The sequence below is a fragment of the Pelodiscus sinensis genome, chromosome 2, assembly GCF_049634645.1.
Source record: "Pelodiscus sinensis isolate JC-2024 chromosome 2, ASM4963464v1, whole genome shotgun sequence".
Taxonomy (NCBI): Eukaryota; Metazoa; Chordata; order Testudines; family Trionychidae; genus Pelodiscus; species Pelodiscus sinensis.
In genome coordinates this window covers 215,397,253-215,420,430 of record NC_134712.1, presented here as the reverse complement: position 1 = coordinate 215,420,430, position 23,178 = coordinate 215,397,253, and the positions used below count along the sequence as shown (strand labels likewise).

General features: G+C 42.1%; 1 protein-coding gene across 6 annotated transcripts in view; it reads left to right on the top strand.

The window, feature by feature from the left end:
• STEAP2 (STEAP2 metalloreductase) overlaps positions 1-23,178 on the top strand; it is a 36,257-nt gene extending 13,079 nt beyond the window's left edge. The window contains exons 1-5 of one of the 6 annotated variants that reach the window (XM_075922407.1): positions 2,446-2,555; positions 10,266-10,788; positions 13,133-13,660; positions 17,301-17,465; positions 22,216-23,178. In XM_075922407.1, the coding sequence (XP_075778522.1) occupies positions 10,297-10,788; positions 13,133-13,660; positions 17,301-17,465; positions 22,216-22,500 (1,470 nt within the window). In that variant the 5' untranslated portion in view covers positions 2,446-2,555; positions 10,266-10,296 and the 3' untranslated portion in view covers positions 22,501-23,178. The other 5 variants (XM_075922408.1, XM_075922409.1, XM_075922405.1 and 2 more) reach the window with 5 other exon arrangements.

The following is a 23,178-nucleotide window of genomic DNA, read 5'->3' as shown; positions in this document are numbered from 1 at the left end:
ATTACTAGTATCAAGTTGATGGTATTTCATTAAAAGGCTAGCAAATGTCAATTAGTAGGCCATTTGAAAAGTTGGCTTAATAGAGCTAAATTATAGAAAATATATTGTATTACACAAATGATTGGATCATAGCCAGTTAATATTGTACAAGGAGAGTAAAAGGAATACATTAAAAAGAGGTTAAAGCAAAGGGTACTTGTACAGGTCAGCAGTTCAAGTACCCAAGCGATAAAAGTTCAGTGGTTCAAGGGTACTGAGGCCCACTTTTGTTTTCCTTGTTAATGAATGATCCTGTGAAGGTCACTTAAAACTTGTTTAATTTCCAATAACCTGAAGATGAAATCAGATACATATCAATATGAAAGAACAAAACAATTACGTTCACAACTGTGTTACTAAGCTCACTTTCTATTTATGCACTTGAGGTGTGCGATTAATTCTAATAATATGTAAAATAACAAGATAAAAATGTAGCTGAGAGCACAGTAAATTACTTCAGAGGGAGTTTGCATGCATAAGGGCATACAGGATCAGGGCCTGAACAGAAACATCATATAGTGCACAGACCAGAATGTGGAACTTTGAGAAGGCAAGTTTAATGGGCGAACAATCATGAGCCAAAAAGCTATGAAACAAGAAATAGATGCAAATCAGATTTGAAAAGCAACTCATGAACAGTCTGCTAAGAAGAAAAAAAAAAAAGAAATACTCTCCTTGCTACGGTATTTATCTAATGCAATATCCCCTAAAAGTTTGAATATGCTATGATAAGTATCACATTTTATAGAAGGAGTATAAAATGCACAATACAGAAAAAAAGATTGCAAGTATTCAGATGTAGGATCTTTATGTTGATATAGTCTCAAAGTCTAAACTTTAGCTTCAGATAAATTCCAAGTCTGGGTGACTGACTATAAGCCTTCACCTTGAAAGCATATGCAGAGTTGTCGTTTTGGCAAGTGTAATATCTTCCATGATGAATAATGCCACTTTTAATGTAAATACTTTAAATACTTAAGAGTGTCCCAAGAACTAGCTAAAGCACCAGTGCAGTTAAAATTTAAAACATGTAAATCTACCTATTTTGAGTTTGCATATAATTAAGAATATATTTGTTGAATATTTTCAGCTAACATTTTAATGACTCTAGATGTAGACTGCTAGTTGAAATAACTAAGGAAAAACAAAGCAGGCACCTGAAAACATTCTGAGCCCATTGCAAACCCAGAAAGAGCTGTCTAGTACAGAGAATTAAAGGGCTGAATTTCTGATCCCCACACTGGGTTGGGAAAACCATTTAGTGCCTGATCCAAAACCCAATTTCTTTCCATTGATTTCACTGAGCCCTAGATCAGATTATAATGTCCTGAGAGCTGAGAGCAAAGCAGCCTGAAGGATCAGATTCTGAGATTGTCTGTGCTTTCAAACATATACACTTCTACCATGCATAGTTATGTGGAGGTGTGTATGTTTGAAAAAGCGCCAAGATTTTGTGATGAAAGGGTTTATTAGGTCTCTTTGCAAATTCTATTATAAATTCCATTATATTTGTTAGTATTCATTGGAACAAATATTTGACGTGGTAATATGTATACTGTATCTCAGATTCTCTGAAGAAAAGCAAGCCCTATGCTCACGAACTACCCTACAGTAACGAATTGTTCTGTACATCTCTAGTGCATGAAAATATACACATTAAGAATTTCGTTGAGCTGACATCACTTATGTCTCTCAACTTTATTTTTTAATAACTCATGTGTGTGCTGGATGTTTCCTGTGAGACCCAGTTGTGCATGCCCCTTTGTTGTTTAATCCTGGGCTGCTTTTCTTACAGGCATGTTGATCACATAGGGTTCTGTTACATTTATTTAACCATATTACACAGATGTAATGGACAGAACTTTGCCCTGAAATTAATATACATTAAAAGCCAAAATCTATTGTTGTTACAAAGACAAACACCACATTGCTCTCAGTGGAGGGATTTACCCAGGTGGAAGCCTGCAGATTTTGGATTTTAGGCCTAGATCCTCAAAGGTGTTAGGATTCAACTCCCACAAAAATCAATGGGGTTTAGGTGCCCAAATACCTTTGAGGATCAGTACCTTAGAATTTAGGTTTACTTTTTATAATAGTTAAACTAAAGTATGTGCTGACTTTCACTTTATGTGACACCCCTTCCTTACAGGGAACAAATGATCAAGATACAATAATATAACCAAAATAAATTGTAATGCAGGGACCAACATTCTCTGTTGGCATCCTATTTGTGTGAAACCAGCCTGAGCTGCTCTGGGTGCAGAATACAGACCCTTGAGGCAAGGTTTACCTACTGGTCCCCTTATAATCTCCTGATTTCCCACGAGGCCACAGCTGACAATGGCTAGGTAATGTCAGAAGCTGCATTTTTGAAACGAGTAACTCGGGAGCAGTGTGTGTCTACACGGGCTCCTATGAAAAGCAAACCAAGGCAAAAGCTGCTTCCTGCGGGCCCCAATGCAGGACGGAATGAGCGGGGGCTGAGTCACGGAGAGCCAAGTGACCAGCCTCTGAAGGTGAGCGGGGCTCTCTGGGCTCGGGCCTTGGCTGTCCGACCTCTGCAGGGGGCTGACACAGGGCTCGGGTTCCCCGGCCACCAGGGGTCGGGCTCAGGGGGGTCACGGCTCCGGGCGAGGCGCAGGGCAGCGGCAAGGGGCGAGCAGCGGGAGGGCTGGACGCCGGCTGCTGCCCCCATCGCTCCGTGTCACGCTGCAGCCGGCCGGGCCCCTCCCCGCGCTCTGCCCGTGTCGCTGCGGCGCCCGACTGCCTAGGAAGGAGCCGGGGCCGGGCGGCCTGTGCTGAACGCGGGCCCGGCTGCAGGGGGCGGGCTGGAGGAGCTGGAGAAGCGCCTCCCTCCAGGGGCTGGGGGCCGGAGGCCGCAGAGGGACGCGGCGCGGCTGCTGCTGCTGAGGCTGGTCCCGGGAGGTGAGCGGGTACCCGGGCGGCGCGGGAGGATGCGTCCCCTCCTCGCACGTCTCCGCGGGCGGGCTGTAGCTGGGGGAGGGGGCGGCTTCGGGCGAGCCCTGCCCTCACAGCCCCATTGGAGGGGCCAGAGCCCTGCAGCCCCATCCATCTAGTGCCCCCTGTCCCCAGCGCGAGCATCCCCTCCTCGGGCCGGGAGCATCCCGGGCTGGCCAGAGCAAGCGCCAGAGGCGGGCAGACCGGCGCTGCCGGGGCCATAGGCTGGGGGGAGGGGGGGCCGGGAGATGGGGAGGGGACGGCCAGCAACCCCTAAACAGTAGCTCCCTGCCAGGCCTGTGTGTAGCTTGTCTCCTCACACCCCGCGGGGGAAAAGGGGCGCCGTCTGCTCTGATCATCAGCCCTTTTTACACCCCCTGCATTCAGTGGGGCACCCAGGGTGTGAACTGAGCCAGGAACTGGACCCAGTGCATGCTAGTCATATTTTGAAAAGCACCAAAGTCACTTTCAATGTCAATGAGTCTCAGTGGGACTCGGGCTCCTAAGTGATTTGCTGCCTTGGGAAATGTCCCTTAACAAAGTGCCAGGCCAAAATCTACTCTGTTTCTTGCTAGGCATTTCTTCCCTGATTTATTATGGTAGCATCCAGTCAAGATCAGGGCCCCGTTTTACTAGGCATTGTACACATGAATAGTGAGAGACAGTTCCTGCCACCAAAGAGTTTACAATGTAAATAGACAAAGTGTGGGAGAGGGGAATGATATAAAGAGAGAAGTGACTTGCCCAAGGTCTTACAGTAGATCAGCGGCAGAGGCAGGAATAAACTTAAAAATGAGGTCAGAGTAGCTCTGTTGCTCAGAGATGTAAAACATCCACTCCCCTGAGCATCACTGCTGTACCAAAGTAACCCCAGACTAGATGTAGCTAGGTTGATGGAGGAATGATTCCACTGACCTAGCTTACAGCACTCAGTGAGAAGTACCTACAGCAATAGAAAACTTCTTCTATTGGCATAGGCTATGTCTACACCTCTGGCTTATGCTGGTATACTAACTCCACCATAGACTTCCTGGCTCCCAACTTAGCTCCATAGCTGCTAGCCATACTGCCTTTCAAATCACACCAGAGTAACTGAGAACAAACTTTGACTCAGTTGTCTATATGTGCTATGGATTCTTTTAAGATGGAAAGACTTTTAGAGAAGTTGTTTTAATTATTTTACTTTAAAACTAGTTAATTGTCTAGGAGCTTCTCTTGTTCTCATTTTTTTCCCTTTCAGTTTTTAACATTCTGACTCATTTTTCTATGTTTTTGTTGCTCTCTATGTTTTTCTCTTTCCCCTTTATTTCTGTCTCTATTTTTCTTCACTCTGTATTTCTTTTCTTTCTACACATTCCTGGAAGCTACAAGAGGAACGCATCTAAAAGGAAACCATCATCTTAAAGAGCATATTTCTGTCTGAAATTTTTGTATTTTCCATAGCAAAAAGTAATTTTCAAGATAACTATAAGTGAAATAAGTTGGCAACAGACAAATGTTTTTCACTTTTTTAGTTTGCTTACTTTGTCCACTTGACAACACTTTCTGTAAAATCAATTTCTCTTTGTCCCTGTAGTCAGTGTCTCCTTTATTGAAACAACCCTTACCAACTTCAGTAGAGGAGCAGGAAAAAAAAGTATTTTATAGTATCCTGTTAACTATCAAACATCCTGTAGAACAGGGATTTAGAATTTACCATGCCAGACCATTTGATTAGTCCATCATGAAAGCCTGACATATAGTCTTTTAATTAACACCAGACATGCCCCAACATTAAGACCCCAAATGAACCAAAAACTAACCAAACAAATATTCTATATTTAAGATACTTAGCTGGCTAGTTATGCAGTGTGGAGAGTTTCCTTCCTTCTTAATCTTTACACGTGATTTATGACAGTGAAATATGAGATGTATTTGTTTTCTTTTTAGTGACTACACTTTAAAAAAAATCCATATAAAAATCCATCTGTCCGTATTTCCAATTCTGCCAATGCTGTTAAGAACAAGAAACCATTATTATTTATGGATTATTTTGAATGCTAGTTAATTTTGTGGAATTCTACTGGGATAACAGCTATGGAAACTCCCTACAGCCATCAGACACTTTTGACCCTCTCACTATTGGTAATACCCAAGAAAACAGCTCAAGGAATGTAGCTGTGGATGATAGTCCTTGTAAATTATTACTGGATGCCATAACCTGAGCTTAATGAGTTCTTTAATACTTTGTACTCAGCAACATTGCCTTAAGGATATGTCAGTCTGTTTTTCCATGCTATTTTCCAATCTGTAATTATCTAAGCAGCTGGTGATGGAATCTCTGAAGCCCACAATCTTGACATCACATCTGTTGAATACTTGATTTGTGACATATGCCTTAACCTTACACAACAACATCTCAGAGCACTCCAAAAGCAAATAATATTGGATCACAATTTCAGTGAAGGGCTACTTCTATATTAATAATAGGTTTTCACAATCTTCCTTAGTCTGCAGTCATGAGTGAACTCATAACCCGTCTCCCAAATGTTGCTGTCCAGTCCCCTGCATTTCTTGATTCAGCATTTTTAAATCATATCCTAATTCCTTATCTTTGGTGCTTCCTTATACTTTTCCTAATTATCTGGCTTTTCTCCGATCCTTATTTCCATCCCCAAGAGCACAGGATTTTGACTCGTGGTTGTGCTGCAGAAGAGGTTGAATGTATATGGGAGTGGAAGTAGAATGGGCAAACTGTCTTACAGAAAAGCTATCACTGCATGTCTTTTCACAACTTCTAGCTAAGGCCTGATGGGCATTTTACCTCTGCTTGTGCTACCTGATACTACAGCTGCAGGTAAAGTGAGGGAGCATGGAAAGTAGGAATGTGTTCACACCCATCCAACTCAAAGATGTTTGTGATCCAGGCAGTCACCAGTATTTCTCAGCATAACAATAGTCTTGGACTGTTCAGTCAAGATTTTCAATACTGATAAATTTGAAATTGACTCCGAGGCATAGGTTTTGAAGGAGATGCCCTAAAATGAAGCAGTCACTGGTACGGTTCAGTGTCCTACAGGTACAGTTGAGTCAGCTCAAAATATATTCAGGGATGCCTTTGAATGGTCTGTTTGGCTGTTCCCTTTGTCATTGATGGAATAGCCACAAGTAATAACCTTTGACTAAGCCACAGCTGTTGAGATGGGCCTTGTATCCTTGTCACGGGACGGCTTTTCTTTTTCCCCTCCCAGGCCTACCATCCGCTCTGAGCTCTACCCCAGGCTGTAGCCTGGCCCTGACTCTAGGGCCTGATGGACTGCTCAACCAGAACTGGTCATACAGGAAGGCTCAATGGCCCTTTAAAGCAGGGTCCGCTGACCCACTGGCCAGAGTCAATAGCTGGCCCTTTTAGGCAGGGTTTGCTGGTCCCTTAGCCAGAGTCAATATGCAAAGTCAATAGCTTTAAGGCAGGGCTCACCAGCCCACTGGCCAGAGCCAATACACAAAGTCACACGTAAGGGCTACATCCCTGGTAGGGAACCCGGGCCCACCCTACTCCATCAGGTCCTGGCCCAGGGCCCTGTGAGTGGCAAGGGGACTCACCACTCTCTCGGCAGGGAATCCGTCTGAAATGTGCAAAGGATTCCAGGGCAGGAGAGGCAGTTCCAGTCCCCTTCCTGGGCCACTTCCTACCTGGCCTGGCAAGATAGCGTCCCATGTGCTTGCCAGGTCTACTACTTCCCTGGGGGCTGCTTCTCCCTCGTAGGCTGCAGGAGTGACATCCCAACTGGCTCCCGAGTTTCTGCTGTCTTCCCTTGGATCAGCTGGCTGGTGCTGGTCAGGCGCTCCCCTCTGAAGTCCTTCCCCTCCAGGAGTCAGCCCAGACTGAGCCTCCCTCCAGGCTTTTATACCTGGGCTGCAGTCTGAGCATGCCCAGCAGAGGTGTGGGAGCAGGGCTTCTTCAGCCAGGTGGGTCTGATTAGGCTCAGCCTTCACAGTGTGTGGCTGGTACACCCCGTCACAGTCCTACACAGAGGAAGTTGGAACAGTATCAGGTAGAAAAGACCTGCTTAACGGATAACTAGTATGGAACCTCTTGAAGAAGAACTATAACTTTTAAAATCAGAATAGTTGCCCATGCTGCTGCTTCCTAATGTGGTGAAAGAACTAGATGGAGAAAAATAGTATAATGAACCACAATCCGGAACTGACAAGGGAGTGTTCCTATGTGCCTTTTTCAGAAGAAAAGAGACATAACTATTTGTGCGTGGATCTAAGGGCACATCTACACAGCAGGGCAACAATTGAATTAAGCTACGCAACTAGAGCTGCATCAGTTGTGCGGCTTAAGTCGAAATAGCTTAATTCGGCTTTTGGCACTGTCTTTCCTTACTCCTTGTAAAATGAGGGTTACAGGAGTTGGAGTAAGAAGTCTTCCACCTCACCATTACTTCAAAATAATGACTTGCTGTGTAGACACGCTCTTTGTTATTTCAGGATAATGTTAGTTATTCTGAAATAACTCTGCTGTGTAGACATAGCCTAAAAACATGTTTGGAGCAATAAGTGGAGAAAGGTACATTTGTTCCCATTATAGAAGGTACAATCTCAGAGTGAAATGCAAAATAGTGTCCATTTTCATTTGAACATTCCAAAAGATGTAGTCACTGATGTGTGATCACATTTTTACATGTATAGTTTATCTTCCAGCCTCCATTTCCTTCAAGATAATAGACTGGTGAGATAATAGACTGGGAGATGAAATACTAAGAGAATTCTTCAGCAAAAAGACCAGATGTTAATTCTCCTGATCATAGGGCAATCTTCAAGTCAGGCAACAGAGTAAGTCCTGTTCATCTGGTTTTGGGTCCACACACCAGAGTAACAGTTAACATAACAAAATGCTTGTTCTTGGAGGCCCTGCTAAAAAAAGAGATGTCAAATCTAAAAGAACTCGTCAAATCTAAGAGATGTCAAAGCTAAGAGAACTCGCGCTTTTTTCTTTAACTATTGAAAAGCAGCCCAGAGTTACCCCCTGCTTAAATTCTAGAATCAGCCCTGAAAAAACTGGATGAAGAAAAATGTTGGACAATGCTCATTTTTTTCACTGATGTAATTTCACTCTAAGATTCTATAGTTTAGAAAGATCGAGGCATTAAGTACAGAAGAAACTGTAGACGTGTTGAGCTTGTTCTAAGCCAAGTGTAAATGCCATGTGACCCTCATAGCAAAATGGTACTTGCACTTGAGCCATAGAGAATGGAAATAATTTTTTGAATAGTGTTGTATTTAACAGGAATTCCCACCTTTGAAATATATTTCAAATTAATTGAACTAGCTAATACCCTTTTCAACTTCAAAAGATTATCAAATGTGGATAAGTAGAGAAGTTGGTGTTTTATCTGAAAGTATATTATTTGCTGTTGAATATTCTTGCTAAAGATTGCTCATATGGGGGAGAAAGTGATAACGTGTACTGTTTCTTTAAATCTGTAATGGATAGGAAGAAAGGGATGTTTGGACATTGTCTAAGCCAGTAATACTCAGACCTCAGTGGGTTCAGGAGTCAAATGAGCAATCACCATTACCAAAAAGAGCCAGGCTACGTCTACACTGGCCCCTTTTCCGGAAGGGGCATGTTAATTTCAGCTATCGTAATAGGGAAATCCGCGGGGGATTTAAATATCCCCCGCGGCATTTAAATAAAAATGTCCACCGCTTTTTTCCGGCTTTTAGAAAAGCCGGAAAAGAGCGTCTACACTGGCCCCGATCCTCCAGAAAAAGTGCCCTTTTCCGGAGGATCTTATTCCTTCAAAGCTTTGAAGTAGGAATAAGATCCTCCGGAAAAGGGCACTTTTTCCAGAGGATCGGGGCCAGTGTAGACGCTCTTTTCCGGCTTTTCTAAAAGCCGGAAAAAAGCGGCGGACATTTTTATTTAAATGCCGCGGGGGATATTTAAATCCCCCGCGGATTTCCCTATTACGATAGCTGAAATTAACATGCCCCTTCCGGAAAAGGGGCCAGTGTAGACGTAGCCCCACTGTAATATGAACTTACTATTTCAGTTACTATCTACTATATATCTGAGAGAGTTTGTCTGTCCATCTGTCCATCTGTTTATTAAAAAACTCCTCCTAAATGGTAAGAGCATGGAACACCAAATTAAATATACAGCTTCCTCTTATCATAAATTAAAGCAACAGAAGTGTTTGGTTGTGCCAGGAAAATGGAATGTGCCTGGAATGGGATTCTTTGTGATAAAACCAAACAGAAAACAGACAGAATCACCAAATCAAGTGCAGCCCTCCAAATTGACATAACTGAATGAATGTTGAAAAAGGACTCGGGAAGGGCAGAGGTTCTGGTCAGGCATTCAAAGTGCCACCTCTGCCCATTGGCTGCAGCACAGAGCTGCCAGAGCAGCTCCATTCTGAGCTGCTGGGGGGCTGTGCCTCTCCCCACCACCCAGTTGTGGTAGCTCTGTGCTGGGGCCAGAGAAGGAGGTGCCACATCTGCTCCATGCTGGGGCCAGAGGAAGGAGCACCTTTCCCCCAGCCACGGGACCTAACCCAGAACTATCCCAGAGCTGCCACTGTTGGGGGACAGGTGGTCCTTCTGTGGCTCCCACCCAGCCTAACCTGAAACTCCCCCAGACAGGGGGTATGCACCCATCTCCTAGCTATGCCCGCTGATGATGCAATTCTCACCTGACCTCAAGGTGCTGTGAAGAGAGAGGGCTGAGCTAGTCCTTTCTCCCCAGGGCAGCCTGCATACTGAACCCCTCATGCACAGCCCCACCCCATAGCAATGATTTACATGAAGCATGTACATTTTCATTTTATTTTCCAAAAACCAAAAATTAATTGAGTTCAGGACCTCCTCATGCTCTCCACTAATCTCATAGCTGTTAGCCCGAAAGCCTTGTCCCCAACATTTTTTTCCATCTGGGACACCATTCAGATATCTCTTCTGCATTGACACTGTATCTTATTTAAAATACTTTTGAAATTACATAATAACCTTCATGCCTGTTCTTTTACAATTCTTTTATTTTTCTTCCATTGTTATTTATGTCTGCAGTGATATTGCTTACGTGCTTGAAACATTTTGTATCTCAGTTTGTGTCACTGTCAATATAAAGAATAAAAGTGATTAGTGAATACTTTATAAAGCAGAGTAAATAGGTTAAGTTACACCTGCCACATTTGCTTTAAAATATGTTTTGATGATTCTAGTGTCTTGTAAAAATGTGTAATGCTGCATTTTTTTGTTGTTGTTTTCTCTTAAAGGAAATCATTGTAAGCTTGGTGTTTTGGAAATATGGAATCAATCTCTATGATGGGAAGTCCTAAGAATCTCAATGAAACCTTTTTACCAAATGGTATTAATGGTATCAAGGATGCCAGTAAGATCACAATTGGCATTATCGGAAGCGGAGACTTTGCCAAGTCCTTGACCATTAGGCTTGTAAAATGTGGGTATCATGTAGTCATAGGAAGCAGAAACCCTAAATTTGCTTCTGAGTTCTTCCCACACGTGGTTGATGTTACTCACCATGAAGATGCTGTAGCAAAAACTAACATCATTTTTGTTGCCATACACAGAGAACATTATGCCTCTTTGTGGGACCTCAAGCATTTACTTGTAGGTAAAATCCTTGTAGACGTGAGCAACAATATGAGAGTGGATCAGTATCCAGAATCCAATGCAGAGTATTTGGCCTCCCTATTCCCAGAATCTCTGGTTGTAAAAGGATTTAATGTCATCTCAGCTTGGGCACTGCAGTTAGGACCAAAGGATGCGAGCAGACAGGTATGTTTTGTGTTTGATTATATTTAGTGTATGTGCAGGATGAAAACTACAGTAACTGTAATAACTCCTCCCTGGTGTCAGCTGTCAGAACCAACACTGTGTTTTCCCAAAAACATTATTTTCAAAAAAATTTTCTTGACATCTAAACAATGCAAGAAGACACATTTCCTGTAATTCTTTGTTTTAGGTGTTAGTGATAGTATCAACTGTTGAACAGAAATCATGGGAAGTAAGTGGATGATCTAATCTGCTGTACGTTGAGAAAGATTGTGTGTCTGTCCATTTGTCTGCGAGTTTGTTCAATAAATCCTCCTAAACAGTAAGAGCTAGGACCACCACATTTGGTATGCAGCTTCCTTTTATCATAACTTTTATCATAACCATGCCCTCACTGCCCCAGCTCATCCCAGAGACCCACCACCCTGGCAGCATAGCCCCCGCCACCCTAGCCAGCCCTGTGTAGCTGCCACATGGACAGTGTGGTCCCCACTGCTCCAGTCCTGCTCGGAGCCCCTTTTCACTCTCCAGCCCTGACTCCTGCATCCCCCATACCTCCAGCCCCCTGCCCAGATCCCCCTCTTAAGGACCCAAGCAATGCTGAGCCAAGTGCTAGTTTAAAATTAAACAAAAGGTCTAGAAAACATGACCTATGAGGGAAGACTGAAAGAACTGGGCTTGTTTAGTTTAGAAAAGAGAAGACTGAGAGGGGACATGATAGCAGTTTTCAAGTATCTAAAAGGGTGTTATAAGGAAGAGAGAGAAAAATTGTTCTCTTTGGCCTCTGAGGATAGGACAATAAGCAACGGGCTTAAATTGCAGCAAGAGAGGTTTAGATTGGACATCAGGAAAAACTTCCTTCCTATCAGGCTGGCTAAACACTGGAATAAATTGCCGAGGGGGGTTGTGGAATCTCCATCACTAGAGATATTTAAGAGCAGGTTAGACAGACACCTGTCAGGGATGATCTAGACAGTGCTTGGTCCTGCTGTGAGGGCAAAAGACTGGACTCGATGACCACTCGCGGTCCCTTCCAGTTCTAGTGTTCTATGATTCTATTAAAGTAATTCACTTTCAAGATGGCAGCATGGATGTAAAAGCCATAGGCATTGTCTTGTAATACGAGGTGTAACAGTTAATCCAAACTAAGGATTTAGTTCAGATTAACTTTAAACTGCCGCATGAAGCCACGGGCAGTTCGTTTGAACTAAGGGGGATTTAAAAATGGCGGCCGGACAGGAACATGCAAATATAGCCCAGGATATTTAAATCCCGGGATTCATTTGCAACTCTGGTTGCCTGATTTGCCTACCCACCTCGAATTAACGAGCTAGCGTAGACATACCCTAACCTGGCACAGCACCAAGAGCCAATATTGAGTTTCTGAATCTGTAATTTAGAAAACAACCATCTATCAATTTTTCAGCTGAGTAAATTGATATAGAATCAGTGTAGTATCATTTTTACAGAGACACTTTTCAGAGTGGAACTGTGCTGTAGGTCAAAGTTGCACTCAAAGCCGATCATCAATGGGTTAATAAGATGATCAGATGTCATCATGATGGAGAAATTATATGACTGTAGGTAACAAAGGAGCAAAATCTAGCTCATTGTTTATATTGTGTAACAGCACACTTTTTAAAATATAATGAAGTAGCCTTGGTTCTTGCTTCTATTTTTTTTTCTTTAATATCTTACTAAGCCATCCATCCCTACATTTTTAGGAACCTGAGCTGTGAAATACACTCAAATTATTATAGAAAGTCTGATTAGTTAAAAAATTGAGATCATGTGAGTTTTCTGCTTTGGTTTGGTTTGATTTGTTTTTTTATTTGTTTGTTTTTGGGGTGGGGTTTTTTGTTTGTTTGGGGTGTGGTTTTTTGTTTGTTTGGGGTGTTTTGGTGTGTGTGTGTGTGTGTGTGTGTGTGTGTGTGTGTGTGTGTGTGTGTGTGTGTGTTATTGCACCTGTGCTAGGCCATTGGGAAAGCTTTCTGTATTTTTAAGTGACTCATTAATTTCTAACATGATTTTAGCTTTAGCCCAAAGTTCATTTTAACCCTATTGTCATTTTAATGTTGTGAATACTAGGCATCTTGAAGCCAGTTTATATTAAATCAGATGATACATAGTCTTTTTGTTTAGATTAAACACCAAGGTGTTCATTTTTCATATTTTGATCTTGGCCTGAGTTGTTCATAGGTTAATTTTTCTGTTTCAGTTGATGTGCTGGTGAGGATGGCTAGTCTAGATCTTCATACTGTTACTTCCACCTGGCAGCCTGGAAATTGTTGATTATCTTTAAAGGCTTCTCTGTGACTTCAAATAATCAATTTTATTTTTCCAACAGGTCTTTATATGCGGTAACAATGTTCAAGCTCGCCATCAAGTTATTGAACTTGCCCGACAGCTAAATTTTATTCCCATTGATTTGGGGGCATTGTCTTCTTCAAAGGAGATTGAAAACTTACCTCTGCGACTGTTCACACTGTGGAAGGGGCCAGTAGTGGTGGCTGTTAGTCTGGCTACTTTTTTCTTCATCTATTCTTTCATCAGAGATATAATACATCCATACGTGAGAAACCAGCAGAGTGACTTTTACAAGATTCCCATTGAGATTGTGAACAAGACTTTACCAGTTGTTGCTATTACTTTGCTGTCTCTGGTGTATTTATCAGGACTCCTGGCAGCTGCTTATCAACTTTATTATGGCACTAAGTATAGGCGACTTCCTCCCTGGCTGGAAAGTTGGTTACAGTGTAGGAAACAGCTTGGACTACTCAGTTTTTTCTTTGCTACGGTGCACGTGGCTTACAGCCTCTGCTTACCTATGCGGAGGTCAGAACGATACTTATTTCTTAATATGGCTTATCAGCAGGTAAGGAATGTACCATTTTTTATCTAATGACAGAAGAGTGAGTCAGAATTCCCTGATTGTATTTATATGACATTTATCAATATCTTTGAATACAATTTCAATGGAAATATTTTGGGGCTACATTGTGACTGCCTATTGGCCTATGGGGAAGAAGTACCAGGAGTCCCCTACCTTGTGGCAAGCCTCAGATGGGGTCAGCCACGATCAAGTTTCTACAGTAGGAGGAATCCAGCATTTCTTTCCTTCATTTATTACCCACCAGCAATGTTCCTTCTAATTTTTTCCATCCATGGGTGAAATAAATTTTGTTATGTGCACTGAGGCATGTACACCACCAGTAGAAACATATGCTGCGGGTTGTGGGCGCTTTGCTAATCAGCTGGGTGGCACTTGAATCTCTCCTTGGTGGCTGCCCAAGCACTCAGCTTACAGGGAATAATGCCCACTCGGCATGAACATTAACCGGGTGGGTGGCAGGATAATGGCAAAATTAGAAAAGCACTGTAAGTGTCTGTCATCTTTGGATATAAGAGCTGAATGATAACTCAGAAGAAAGCTAAAAAGATCTAGCAAGTTGTTTTCATCTCTCTGGTTCCCAAGGGCACATCTATACAGCAACATTATTTTGAAGTAACTAGTGTTATTTCGAAATAACTTAGTCCGCGTCTACATAGCAGGCAATTATTTCGAAATAATGTCAAAATACTTTCAAGCTGGAAGACTTCTTACTCCAACTCCTGTAACCCTCATTGTATGAGGAGTAAGGGAAGTCGGAGGAAAAGTGCTCTATTTCCAAATACATGCTGTATAGATGCTCCCAATTTCAAAATAAGATATTTTGAAATAGCTACACAATTGACGTAGCTCAATTTGCGTAACTTATTTCGAGTTAAGCCCTGCTGTGTAGACAGATTGCATGTGTTTTGGTCAGAAATATAGATATGTGTTGCTGAAAAGGCTTTTAAGGGTAGTCACACCAATATACAAACTATACACAGGATCTCTCACTGCATCACTGAAATGCAGATATCTTTGGGCAGAGGTGTGCCAGCTGTTTAATACCATGCCATAGCACTACACAACACTAACACAGCAAAATCCTAAGGAAATGTGTGTTCCTACTAGGAAAAATGAAGACTCTGCGTAACTTCACAGGCCAGTGTTAAAAAAATATTTTGTTTACAGGAAATTCTTGCTTTTCAATAGTTACTGGCAGGAGACATTGACTCAGAGTTCTGAGCAGCAGTTGGTTTTAAGTCAAAACAATTCCAGACAAAACAATCATCCTACACAGAAAGGTCTGCTTTTCCTAACCAAGCTGTCAGTGAGGTGTCTGTTTTCTGCTTCTACATTAGCATTTCATAAAGCAGGTTAGCTATCCAGCGTATGAAATCTGCAGAGAAGAGGGTCAATGCAGGAAGAAGCACTAGCTAGGCAAATCATACCATAATAATGGAACAAAATAAATGGGAACTTTAAAGACACAGGTGAATCCGGAGTGGCTATTTTGCTTCTTGATTGTTCAGAGACATTTCTCTGCCCCAAGCAGGCAGCTAAATCTGAAGACTTAGGCAGGAAGTGCCTGCAGTATCTCACATGGCACTGAAGGGGGAAGTACAAAGCAGTCCCGCCTCCCACTGATGAACACAGACTTTAGTAAGGAACCCTAATTGTTTAGCTTTACATACTTGTCAAAGGACTTGCTAGTACCTTTTGAAGAAGTTCTCATATCTTCTATAGTAATGTGAAAATCTCACGTCAGTATCAATGGTGGCCCATTGCAAGAATTGGCATGTACCGTAAAATTTCGAATATAATGCGCACTTTTTTCCCGTTTTTTTTAGCATCAAAATCGGGGTGCGCATTATTTATAGGAGGTTTTCTTTTAAAGTTTTAAACTCACCCTCAGCAGGCACGAGCTGGGCGGGGGGAAGGGGAGCCAAGCACATGCTGGGCTGGGGGAGGGGCCGGCAGACACAAGCTCGGCGTGCCAGCAGCTGGGCAGGGAAGACCCCCCCGGCAGGCACGAGCTCAGCGCACAGACAGCTGGGTGGGGAAGGCTCCCCTGGGAGGTGCAAGCTCAGTGTGCTGGCAGCTGAGTGGGGGACACTCCCCCGGCAGGCACGAGCTCAGCGTGCCTGCAGCTGGGCAGGGGAGACACCCCCTGGCAGGCACAACTTTGGCACGTGGACAGCTGGGCAGGGGAGGCTCCCCCGGCAGGTGTGAGCTCAGCTGGGCAGGGCGCCCCCCCCTCAGCAGGCACGAGCTCAGCTCGTGCGTGAGCTCAGCTGGGCAGGGGCCCCCGTGACAGGAACAAGCCCCTTCCTTCCTATGCATACTGTAAAATCTCGAGTATAATGGGGGTGCGCATTATAGATAAGAGTTTAGTTTATTCAAGAATTCTGACTTTTAAAAGGCAGATGCACATTATACGTAGGTACGCATTATACTTGAGATTTTACGGTAATTACAGATTTGCTAAACCCCAGGGAATTGGAAATCTGTAAGATTTAATTGAGTGTACAAGTGACTTGACAATTGAAGTAAATTGTTTCTTTCCTGTCATGAGGATGTCCAAGTTCATCCATCTTCCTTATATCCGACATTAGAAACAGAAGAGACAGAGTAATTTTGGAATCAGCACAAGGAGTTGAAGCAATAAAAGGAAGTGATGATAATTTATTTTTTAAATTAAACAAAATAAAGACAACTGCAGACCCATCCATTTTATCATGTAGAACATAAATTGCTGATGCCTGAAAAGTGTAGGTATTTTGTGTAACAATGTGGATAATCTCTTCTGATTTCATCAGGTAATTTCTATAAACAAGCGGCACCTAATCAGTCAAGAATCACCTCTCATTTTTGTCACTGTTTCAACATATTTTTCAATCTAATATGTATCCAGAACTAGCAGTGATGGCACAGATAGTTTTTTTTTCTCTAAGACATGAAGAAATCTCTAAAATACAGGCAGTCCCCGAGTTACGCGGCTCCGACTTACGTCGGATCCGCAGTTACGAACGGGGTTTGCTGCTCGTCTCCCTGGTCTGCTGGAGACCAGCAGACCAGGGAGACAGGAAGCAAAGCCTCTGAGGACGCCGGCAGCGGGACAGCCGCGGCACATCTGGGCTGTCCGCTGCCCGCGTGCTCCGCGGCTTTGCTCCACGTCTCCCCAGACCAGGAAGCCCGAGGCAGACGGGCTTCCTGGAATCAGCCGCTGATCAGTTTCAGCAGCAGCTGACTTGGGGACGCCTGGGGTTCTTAAGTTGAATCTGTATGTACGTCGGAACTGGCGTCCAGATTCAGCCTGTTGAAACTGATCAGAGGCTGATTCCAGGAAGCCCGGGGCAGAGCAACTCTGCCTCGGGCTTCCTGTAGTCAGCCGCTGGTCAGTTTCAGCAGCGGCTGAATCTGGACGCCAGTTCCGACTTACATACAGATTCAACTTAAGAACAAACCTACAGTCCCTATCATGTATGTAACCCGGGGACGCCTGTAGTTGGCTACTTTTATATTGGCTTCGGATCTGCTTTCTTACAAAACTCAGACTAGAGGCTGTTACTCATCACAAGAGCTTTTGTAGATTCCATGTAATATTCTGGAAAAATAAAAGGCATCTTTTCTGTTCTCTTCTCAGGTTCATGCAAATGTGGAAAATTCTTGGAATGAGGAAGAAGTATGGCGAGTTGAAATGTATATCTCCTTTGGAATAATGAGCCTTGGCTTGCTTTCTTTATTGGCGGTTACTTCCATCCCTTCAGTAAATAGTGCCTTAAACTGGAGGGAATTCAGTTTTATTCAGGTGTGTCTTCTTTGTTTGTTTATGTTAATAAGGAATTGTTACTAAGAATGCATTTTCATTATTTTGAATTACGTTTGTTATAGGATGAAAAATTAGGGAGGAGGGGTTTCCTCTGAAAAGTGACTAAAAATTACATCTTCTTACTCAATGGAGAGAGACCCTCTTAGAGTTGGGCAGGAAATGGTTTTCCTGTCCCACTACCATTTTCAGGCATAGTGGTGATTACCTTTAAATAACTCCTTTTACTCCCTTGCATTTGTCCTGATACATTGTAGAGAGCAATCATATCTCCTCTAATGGGACACACATGTAATACATCATTTTTACTTAAATAATTCAGGCTTTGTAAATTATAGCCATTTTAAGGGAAGTGACAGAATATTAAGTGCATTTATCAAGTTTTCTGTATGTGGTGGGATTCTTTCTCTGTCTCTGGGTATGTCTACACTGCATTCCTCTTTCGAGAGAGGAATGCAAATGCAGCTGAGCGAAATTGCAAATGAAGCGCTGATTTCAATTTCCTGTGCTTCATTTTCATAATGGCATCCAGGAACTTTTTCGAAATACCCTATTTTGAAAAAAACCTGAAGTCTAGTCGGGGTTATTTCGGAAAAAAAAAGTCTTTTGAAATAACCCTTACTCCTTAAAAAATGACGTTTAAGGGTTATTTCTTTGTTTCATAATCGCTGGCCTTACAAAGGTTACTTTACCAAAGAAAATGACATTGGCATTTTTGATATAACCAGATAATCCTGTGGTAAGTGTGCCAATGCTGGAGATGATGGGCCGTCCAGGATTACCAGGTTTGTGCATACGGCCCATCATCTCTAGCATTGGCACACTTACCACAGGATTATCTGGCTATATCGACTCCCTCCTCAGACCCTATGCTATTAGCACTCCTAGCTACCTCCCCAATACCACTGACTTCCTGAGGAAATTCCAAAACATCAATAATCTACCTGAAAATACCATCCTAGCAACCATGGATGTAAAGCCCTTTACACCAACATTCCACACAAAGACGGATTACAGGCCATCAGGAACACCATCCCCAATAACAACACTGCACACCTGATTATAGAGCTCTGCGACTTCGTCCTCACCCACAACTACTTCCAATTCAGAAACAATTTCTATCTCCAAGCAGCGGCACAGCCATGGGCACTCGCATGGCACCACAATATGCCAACCTCTTTATGGATGACCTTGAACAACGTTTCTTCAGTCTCGCCCCCTAACATCCATACTTTACTTATGCTACATGGATGACATCTTCATCATATGGACCCACGGTAAAGATACTCTTGAAGATTTCCACAAGGATTTCAACAACTTCTACCTTACTGTCAACCTCAGCCTGGACCAGTCCACAAGGGAAATCCATTTCTTGGACACTACAGTACAGTTAAATAATGGACAAATTTCCACCACCCTATATCGGAAATCTATCAACTGTTACACTTACCTTCATGCTTCCAGCTTCCATCCCAGACACATTTTTCAGTCGACTGTATACAGCCAAGCCCTACGATGCAACCGGATTTGCTCCGATCCCACAGACAGAGACAGTCACCTACAGTATCTTTACAGAGCATTCCTGAAACTGAAATACCCACCTGGGGAAGTGAAAAAACAAATTGACAGAGCCAAAAAAATACCCAGACATGAACTACTTCAAGACAGACCCAAAAGAGAAAATAACAGAACTCCTCTTGTTGTTAACTACAGTCCACAGCTCAGACCCCTCCAACGCATTATACACAATCTATAACCCATCTTGGAAAATGATCCCTCTCTCTCAGAGGCCATAGGAGAAAAACCTATTCTTGCTTACAGACAAGCCCCTAACCTGAAACAAATTCTTTCTGGTAACCATGCCACACAACCACATCATAAACCTCCAGGAATCCAGCCCTGCAACCAAAAAAGATGCCAACTCTGCCCACATATCTACAATGGCGAATTCATCACTGGTGCAAACAACATAAGCCAAAAAATCAAACGGTCATTTGACTGTACATCCACTAATTTGATCTATGCCATCAAATGCCTGCAGGGCCCCTCTGCTATATATATTGGACAAACTGGACAGTCTCTGCAGGAAAGAATCAATGGATATACATAAGGAAATATACAAAAGCCTGTTGGTGAGCATTTCAGCTTGCCTAACCACAATCTGACAGACCTGTCAGTAGCTGTCTTGTTACAAACCAGCTCTACAAGCCAAATACACAGAGAAGCCCTGGAATCCCAGTTCATCCACAAATTCAATTCACATGCTAATGGACTCAATCGTGATATGGGCTGGTGGGGACTCTACCTACTTAATAACCACTGAAGGTGCTAACAGCTCCCTGAGTGGTATCCTTCCTGTTTTAGGAATCTATCTATTGTCTTTGATTTTTATCTGCTTAGGTTTAAGTACCCATTCTCCAGATACTTAATGATGCTCTGTTTCCCACCATCCTCCCTTTTTCTTTCTCACCCCCCTCCCCTTCACCTCTCCTATTTATTTCGAGTTTTCATATCCCCAACTCATAACTCAGGTCATCTGAAGAAGTGGGCTGTGTTCATGATACCATTTGCATGTTTCGTTAGTCTATAAAGTGCTACCAGACCATTTGTTGTTTTTTTCTGTAACAGACTAACTCAGCTACCCCCTGAAGCTCCTTACTCTTCTTGTCCTTAGTAGAGTAATGGGATTGACCAGAGAGTAATCTGTGATCTCTTTGACAGGTCTTCATCAGACCTGCTAAATCAACTGCCAATGCATCAGTCTCAGAGTGTTGATCCCCACGATAATGTACATATAGTCATTAGACACACTTTTCAGGAGTAAGTCATGTGTTTGTTATTGTGCTATATAAATAACAAACAGAATAATGCACAAGCCTAGACTTTAAGAAGAGCAGCCTTTTTCTGGATAGGGTTCTGGTACAAAAGAGAGGAGATTAAAGAGGCATGTAAACTCAGAAGAAGCGGCGAGGAGTCCTGTGGCACCTTGTAGACTAACCAAAGTATTGGAGCATAAGCTTTCATGGGCAAAGACCCACTTCGTCAGATGCATGTAGTGGAAATTTCCAGAGGCAGGTATAAACTCAGAAGAAAAACCCATACTCTGCTCCTTATGTGGTTGTTGGTTGTCAGATTTTTCTTTTTTGGGTGAAACAGTAACAATGTCCTCTCAAATCTTAGTCTCCTGATGGTGTTTAAATAAAACTAAGCTTTCTCTTCTTAAAGAAAGAGAAACATCTGTAAATCATTTCATTATCTCTGATTTTCTCCAATAATTGTTATATTGTATTATCCATAACTGATCCTGCTGAATAAATGAGTGGTCAGCTTCATGGCATTGTCCTATGCTTACAGTGGTGTAACAACATTGATTTCATTGGAGTCACACCAGCATAGAACTGGAACAATAAAACAGTGAATCAGGCCCAAGTTTTTATTTGTCATCTGAATTTCTTTCCGGAATATCAGGCAAGATCCCGCATGTGCCAATTTATGCCAGATAGGATCTGGCTTGTATTGTGCAATGTCCTGGGGATTTTTGTTTTGTTCTTTTTTAACAAAATGATGTAGTACATATAAAAATGCCAACACAACTCTGGAAACCATCGTGTTTACTTGAAAAAAATAAGGCATAGAAAATTACAGCTTGCTAGTTACAAAAATCTGTTACCTTCCTCAAAAGGCTGACAAAAATATTTCCCTTTTTTGTATCACTGAATCTTTTTTACCTTTCACCCTTTGGGCTGTAGTTTTCTTTAATGACAGGAAAGATATTAGGCGTGTCTCTATCTATTTTTACTTTTACCAAGAGAAAAAAATCTTGGTAGCCAGTTTTGATGATTCTTCCACTAAATATTTCCCCACTGAGTGAGATATTACATCAGTTTTGGTAGTGAAGCATTTCCCATCATTTGATAAGGACTACAGTTAAAAGCACTGCTGTCATTTTAAGGTCTTTTGGGATATTCTAGAATGAAGGCTAATGCTTTTTACTTGTAGTCTGCATAATTGTACTTTGTTGATATTTTTGTTTTACCTAGTTCCACAGATTTAAGATTAGGTTTGGATTGTAGTCCCTGCACTCTGAGTATTCCCATTGTCAGGGAAGAGATGGGGGAGAGGTGAGGAGTAGTCCAAGTCTTGATTCCACTGTCTGACCAGTAGAACTGTGCCATTGTGATGGGGAAGCAAGCAGCACCCTTTAAGGGTGTCACAGTTTACTCCTTTCTCCCTGTAAAAGCAATGGGGATTGGGGAGCTTCTTTCCAGGGCGCCGCCTGCATAGCTACGGTGCTTGATACTCATGGCTGAGCAAATTAGCCATGTTCTCTCATTTAGCACACTGGGTAACTGAATCAGATATCACAATACCAGTTTTACTCTTACATAACTCCAATGACTTCTTTATTCATCCCTGAAACTCAGCTGTCTTTATGTTTTAAAATCAGATTTTAGATTTTGAGTAGTTTGTATGTTTTACATGTTTGAGGACCTGCTAACCTTTTAAAGTAGAGCAAGCCTCCACGCCTGTGGAAGCCAAGAGGGATGGGATGTAAATCAATGTAGAATTTAGACCTTAATTTTCATCACATTAAGATAATGTGTACTTTGAGATTTTTTTAAATACAGTTGAACCTGGCTGACATGTTGAAGTGGTATATTATGTTTATCTGATAACGAAGGATCAGAATTTAACTTGTGTTTCTTTTCCCTGTTTTGTTATTTTTCCAAAGTCTACACTAGGATATGTCGCACTGCTCATAAGTACTTTCCATGTGTTAATTTATGGGTGGAAAAGAGCCTTTGAAGAAGAATACTACAGGTTTTATACACCACCAAACTTTGTTCTTGCCCTTGTTTTGCCTTCTGTTGTAATTGTAGGTAAGATCATTTTACTTTTTCCATGTATAAGCAGGAAACTGAGAAGAATCAGAAGAGGATGGGAAAAAAGCCAAGTTATGGAAGAAACAGGTGGGACTGTTCCACATCTCTCACCAGAAAGGATTACAGTGATGTGATGGTAGAATATCATCCATTAGCATTGCTAAAATTGTCACTGTGTTTTTTTTGTTTGTTTGTTATAAAACTTGTGTTTTGAGGAGTTTATATAATTCACATGTAAAAGTTGCTATGGACTTTCTTGGCATAATGGTACAAGCTCTTAGCCAAGGAATAAGTAATGTATTTTTCTTCAGAAAACTGTAAAAAAATCACTTCAGTTTTAAGTTACAAGAGGGCAAACAATGTGAAAACAGGATTTTTTAATGCTACTTTGCACAACTGTATCACAAAAATAGTAGTTTTTTAATTAAAACCAAATGTTCAGACAGCATTTCTTTGACTGATAGCACTTCCAGAGAGTGCTTCTTTTATGAAAACCACCTTTTTTCAGTTTTTTCAGAGTATAGAGTAAGGGATTTTAATGATTTAATGAAATAAACATGTTTTGAAATAGCTACGATTAGATTTTTAATGGTTGAAATTATTTATTGCATGTGTACATTACACTTATTTGTGTATCTCAACAAGAAATTTGAACCAAATATGATTTGAATATGATAAAAATTTTCAGTTGCACAGTCAAATTGTGCCTATTTAACCAAACTGATTTAAAAGTGTTGCATGTGGTTTTAGACCTCCGGAAATCCTCCGGAAAAGGGATGCAGATTAGACACTTCGGAATTGCAAATCCGAGG